The sequence below is a fragment of the Microtus ochrogaster genome, chromosome 1, assembly GCF_000317375.1.
Source record: "Microtus ochrogaster isolate Prairie Vole_2 chromosome 1, MicOch1.0, whole genome shotgun sequence".
In the NCBI taxonomy this organism is placed as follows: domain Eukaryota; kingdom Metazoa; phylum Chordata; class Mammalia; order Rodentia; family Cricetidae; genus Microtus; species Microtus ochrogaster.
The window spans coordinates 105,398,350-105,404,567 of NC_022009.1; the positions used below are offsets into that span (position 1 = coordinate 105,398,350).

At 37.1% G+C, this 6,218-nt stretch overlaps 1 protein-coding gene across 5 annotated transcripts in view; it reads right to left on the reverse strand.

Moving 5' to 3' along the window:
• Nbea (neurobeachin) overlaps nucleotides 1-6,218 on the reverse strand; it is a 494,560-nt gene that overhangs the window by 242,607 nt on the left and 245,735 nt on the right. For all 5 annotated transcript variants that reach the window (XM_005344001.2, XM_026778835.1, XM_026778862.1 and 2 more), the window contains one exon: nucleotides 2,779-2,843. In XM_005344001.2, coding sequence (XP_005344058.1) covers nucleotides 2,779-2,843 — 65 coding nt within the window. The remainder of the gene's footprint in view (nucleotides 1-2,778; nucleotides 2,844-6,218) is intronic.

Sequence of the window (6,218 nt, forward strand, 5' to 3'; positions counted from 1 at the left end):
CAAGTGACTGTTCTGGTTGTCCTTTATGTCATGTTAAAGCAGTCTTGTGACTTCTTCCCCCCTTTTGTATTGGGTTATAAAGCCATATGAAAAATAAATATGGATGAATTCAGTATTCACTGAGTTGCCCTCCTGGTACTATTCTATGTCTCTGTATGTATTTCTTTCGTATCTCTGTTCCTCCTACCTAATATTTCTAATCCTCGTGTTCCTACCCTGGAACGTACAAACCCATTAGAGCCAGACCGTGAAAGAAGTCACCCCAATGTGTGGTTTATGACACTGAAGAGTCCAGAATCCAAGTACTTTGATACCTTCTGACCCTCTGCAACTGGGCATTTCACAAATTCAGTGTAACCCAAAGCAAAAGCACTTCTCATCAAACTATGCTCCTCCCGTACTGCTGCCCTTGTGTGAGCTGAACCTCTATTACATGACATCCATTTATCAAAGCCATAAACCAGCTGTCCTTGTGGGGTTTTTTTTTTGTCTTCTCTCTTTCATCATAGCCTTTTTGACCTAATTTCCAATTGATACTTTCTAATATGCTCATGTCTTCCATCCTCACAGCTAAATCACCCCTAAAAAGAGGCCTGCAACCTCACAGGGCAGTCTGGTTCCATGCTGAGCCCTTGAATCTGTGCATCACACTGCACACAATGCCTAATCCTCAGCAATGACTTCCCAGCACCCAGAGCAGCACAAGTTCTCTAGTGACAGGATCCTGTGTTGCTGGAGTTTGTGGTACTAGAGCTGGTAGCTGTGGGATGGCTGGAAAGACCTCCTTTGCAGCATACCTTGTTACCGCAAGCCTCCAGGCCTTTGCACTATATCACTGTCTACAATTTATTGTTTGATTTTAAAGACATAGTCTTGTGTCTTCTAGACTAGCCTCAATGAATAGCTGAGCATCACCTTGAGTTTCTAATCGTCCTCTGTGTACCTCTCAAGATGTGGTATCACAAGCATGTTCCACAATACCCAATTTTTGTGCTATTAGGGTACAAACATAAGGTTTCTGGAATACTAGACAAGAAGTATCTAATCTCTAGAGCTTTATTCTCCCCTAGTCTGGATGTCTTTTTATTGTGTCTCAGGTCAAATTTAAGATGGTATTCTCTTCTCACTGGCATGGTTCCTCCATCCTTAAACATGTTGTCAAGATAAAAGTCATTTTAGAATAAAGGCCATCTTGAAGCATTGTACTTAATGTACAATAGCATATATTCCCCTCATTCATGTTCTATGCTTTTAAATTATCAAAACTTTCATCCTGAACACTCTTTATAGTTGCCAATACTAAGATCGCCTTCAACTAGGATCATAATATTCCTTCCTCTTTGTAGTAAAGCTTGTATGAACCAATGAGTTCTTGATGAGAGTTTCTGATTTAATTGTTTTAAAAAGGGATCAATATTCTATTTTCATTTCCTCTAAATATACAGGAAACTCTAAACTACTACTGGAAAAGGAAACTCATAAAAGCAGAAGCTTTATATCTTTGATATTAGCAAATTTTCCAGCACCATTCTTTTCTGACAATAATTATAATTAAAGCATTAGAAATTCAGCCCCCTTAGCTCTCACAAGTATTATTGAAAGAAAAATATTTTTTCTCATTTCTGATGCCCACAGAATCCAGAAGAGGGCATCATTCCCTGTAATTGGAGTTACAGATAGTTGTGAACCATCATATGGGTGCTGAGAATTGAACCTGGGTCCTCTGGAAGATCAGCCAGTCAGTCCTCTTAACCCCTAAGGCATCTCTCTTTCCCTATTACCAGTTATTATAATTTCCTTCATTTTTTACATTGCAGTAAGAATAAACCTTATTTTAAGTTTCAGAAATATATTATGATGAAAACATTGTTTGTTGATAACAAAAGAAACGTGCAATAAGATACTATCCAGGCATAGGTAGTTTCTTAGGATACAGTGCAGTGACAGAAGAAAGCAAGGCCATTCCACATATAAACTACTTTTTTTTTGAAGAAAATGTCAAGTTCTTACACTGTAAGAATTACTGCCATATTAATCTATGTAAATGTTGTTTCCCCCAAAAGCAAACATCATATCAAATATTTAGTAATTGTTTTCCTTAGAATGCACTATAACATACAGGAAATTCAACTTGTAATGGTTGCATGCCTTGGGATGATAGAAATTACACATGTCAAAAGTTGACAGCTCTAGCAACCTTGATGTGTCTATCACCAAAAAGCACTAAAAAAATCTCATAATAAACAACCACACACGACAGTCATAAACACAGCAATGGTTTCAAACAAAATATCACCTATGGCATCATTAACAATAGTAACAGACACCCCGAACTAAGGCTGTTACACCTTCTGTATTGAACATTCCTTATACTTCCAGTCAGGTACCAATTGCATGACAGGATCAGAGGACACTGGTTCACGTGAACTGAGGGCTCAAGCGTAAACACTGAGCTTAGCCTGAAAACAGATGGGGTGGCAGATGGGACTGCAAACTGGGTTCACATGATCTGACTGAAACAACTTTACTATTCAGTAAGATGTGGCTCAAATCTCACAAAACATCAAAATCTAATATCATTTATATATACCTTGTCTCCAAAAACTAAATACTTAATACCTAAAATTTATTATTTTAAAATTTAAGTACCTACATATTAAATTATTTAATTCAAAGCTATTTTCTAACAATCTATAGAACAGATGGTATGAAAAAGCAGTTTCCCAGTGGAATCAAATACACCCGGTCTAGTTGCTGAAAAAGGGTAAAATTAATTACCTTCCTTCATTGATGAGTTCAATAAATGCAAGGCCTGCATTCTTCTGGATAGAATTCTGCCATTCCTAAAGGGATAAACCAAAGAAAATGTAAGAAAGATGAACATGCAAATGAAACAGTAACTAAATAAGGCCCATGCTGACACTGTAAGTAACCTCCATAATACTTTGCAAGGTTTTATAACAAGGGTCATTTCAGAAGAAAGAAATTTTTTTTTTGTTTTTTTTCGAGTCAGGGTTTCTCTGTGGCTTTGGAGCCTGTCCTGGAACTAGCTCTGTAGACCAGGCTGGTCTCGAACTCACAGGGATCTGCCTGCCTCTGCCTCCCGAGTGCTGGGATTAAAGGCGTGCGCCACCATCGCCCGGCCAGAAGAAAGAAATTTTAATGATCCTGATTCAGACAGTTTAGAAGGTGGCTTTTGGTTCCCAGAAAAATGAAGTTTGCTGGAAATTAAGACAGTAGTTTAGTTTCCTTCCAGAAAAGAACAAATGGCCAAAGCTATACAGGCCTAAAGCTAGACACAAGGAAGAGATTATTTTATATGATTGAAAATTTTAGTCATTAATACATAGTTTTCATTATAACTGGAAGCAAAATTAGAAATGGGTTTATGTATCTATGTTTATGCAAGAAAACCTTTATATAGCATGTATGCATCTATACATTTTCGTAGTGATACTTCATTTGTATTTTAATAAAGTTTGCCTGGAGATCAGAGAGTAAAATAGCCCCACTGGTCAGCCTTACAGACCAGGCAGTGGTGACATACATCATTAATCCCAGTAGCCACAGTAGTTTGCAATAGAAACCAGGGTGGTAGTGGTGCACGCCTTTAAAGCCAGCACTAGAATGGAATATAAGATGGAAAGAGACAGCTCTCAGACACAGTCTCATTCTGAGGTTCCTTGAGGCAAGATTGCCATTTTGGACTGAAGTAGAGGTAAGAACCAGTGGCTGGCTGTTTTGCTTTTCTGACCTTAAGACTGAACCTCAATATCTGCCTCTGGGTTTTTATTAATCATGCTATATATTTATGCACATAAACCTTTATGCACTTACACCTTTATGCATCTGTGCATTAATGCATCTATATGCTTATGTATCTGTGCATATATACACATATATAAACACACACCTCCATGCACATATACCTTTATGCACCTTTGCCTTTCTTCACCTATGCCTTTCTCCATCCATAGCCATACACAGCTATACATATATGCATCTGACTTTATGCATATATACATTTATGCTATATACCTCTATGCTTCTGTGCCTTTATACATTTATATTCCTTAATGCATTTGTAGCTGTAAACATCTTTGCCTTTATGCACCTATGCCTCTATGTGTCTATAACTTTATGCAATCTATGCCTTTATGTATCTATACCTTTATGCTGCTATACATTTATGCATTTGTACCTTTTTTTGTATATTCATATCTTTAGACTGTCTTGGGCATAAACTGCTCTAGTCAGACTCACATTTAAAAAGACTGAAAAAGCACAAATCTATAAATTTATTATGCTCAAATTTGTAACACAGTACTTAATATTAAAAATATTTCTCTAAAGTATTATCTCTTTGCTAACTGGACATTAGCCAAATTTTAAGAATGCTTGAATCTGGTGGCCCCACAGAGAAAGGGCCACAACTATGAACATCAACAACTATGATACAGTGCTTTTATTAGGAAAGAGTATTGCTTATTTTGTACACTTCCAACGGAAAATTTGGAATATAATTTAAATATCCATTTTGGTGCTGAGTTAATTCAAGTAACTTCAGCTTTCTTAAAAATAAATGCTGGGCATGCAAGTTTTATAGTGAAAATTATATTCCTTTCAGTAGTTCTATGAATATTTCTCTAGCTCCATTAATGTACACACATATACAATTTCTATTAATTACTCATACCACTCATCTGCAAATTCCATTTCATGACCTATGTTTCTTTTTTTGCACATGGAAAACCACTATTTTTTATAAAATTTTTACAGCTTAACTGATATGGTGGAATGAATATTTATTATAACAAAATGACATTTCTTAGTATCTCAAATCCAAGGTTGACTCAAATTGATATCAGTATATAATTAACTCAATACAGGTAGTCATGTTAGTTAGCTTTTCTAGATATATAGAGATGTATTTTAGTAAGTTAGCTATTCTTCAAATCTTTCATAACCTTCAGAATATGACATTTAAATGTTTTAAAAATTTAGGACTTTTCATGACAGTGAGACACATTTGCTCCTGGCAGCACCAGTCTACTTCAAGAGGAGAATGGGCATCAAAGAGGCTCCTTATGGAGTTTGTTAGATAAACTGGACATGAGGGATCCACAGAGAGGTGACTGCTGAACTTGCCTGGGGATGAGGGGGTCCTTCAGGGTTCCTGCTTCATAGGAGAGTCTGCGAGACATTCTGCAGGATACAGAAGAAAGTGACTGGCAAACTGCCAATATATGCAAACCTGTCTTTGAAATTTCCTGCTTCATGGAAAAGTCTGCTGGATACTATGGGCCTGTAGGCTGAAGATGGATGTCCCAACAGTACAGAAGAACTTTGGGTGACTGTCCAGACAGCGAGAAGTCTGTCAATTCTAGAGTTTTGGAAGTTGTTTACAATGCATTTCCTTTTTTCTTAGGTAGTATTATATCCTTCTGGAGTCTTTGATGGAGTTGAAGAATTTATAGTTATAGTTTTCCTTAGTTATGATAAATGATAAAGGAGATATAAATACTGTAACTAATTCTTGCTTGATAACTGTTTTACTATGTTAAAGTTAAAACCTTTTTTATTTAAGCAGAAAAGGGGTGGTGATGTGGGAGTCCCCTCTGTGTGCTGTGATTACCATTAATGAATAAATAAACTGCCTTGGCCTGTTGATAGGGCAGAACTTAAGGTAGGTGGGGAGGACTGAACTGAATGCTGGGAGAAAGAAGGGCGGATTCAGGAACACTATGGAGTCACCACCAGACATAGACATGATGAAACTTCGCTGGTAGGCCATGACCTTCGTGGTGATATATAGATTAATAGAAATAGGTTAAATTAATATGTAAGAGATTATCCAACAAGAAGCTAGAGCTAATGTGCCAAGCAGTGATTTAATTTATACAGTTTCTGTGTGATTATTAGGTGTAAGCTAGCTGGGTGGCTGGGAAGGACTTGCAGCCTGCTCCTCCTACCCAAACTGATAGATAATTATTTCAAGTAAAAAAAAAAGAATCTACATTTTATGCACAAAGAGAATCAGTAACTGGGAAAAGACTTGGAGACTATACAAAGTTACTAGGCTGCAGCCACTAAGCAACTTGGCAAGGCCACCCCATTTCTCAGAACTCCTTTCAATTTCATCTTTATTGAAAATCACAGGGGTCTCCCCATCTCCCCTTACCCCCCTCCAAACCCATCCCCAAGATCCCAATTTTTTG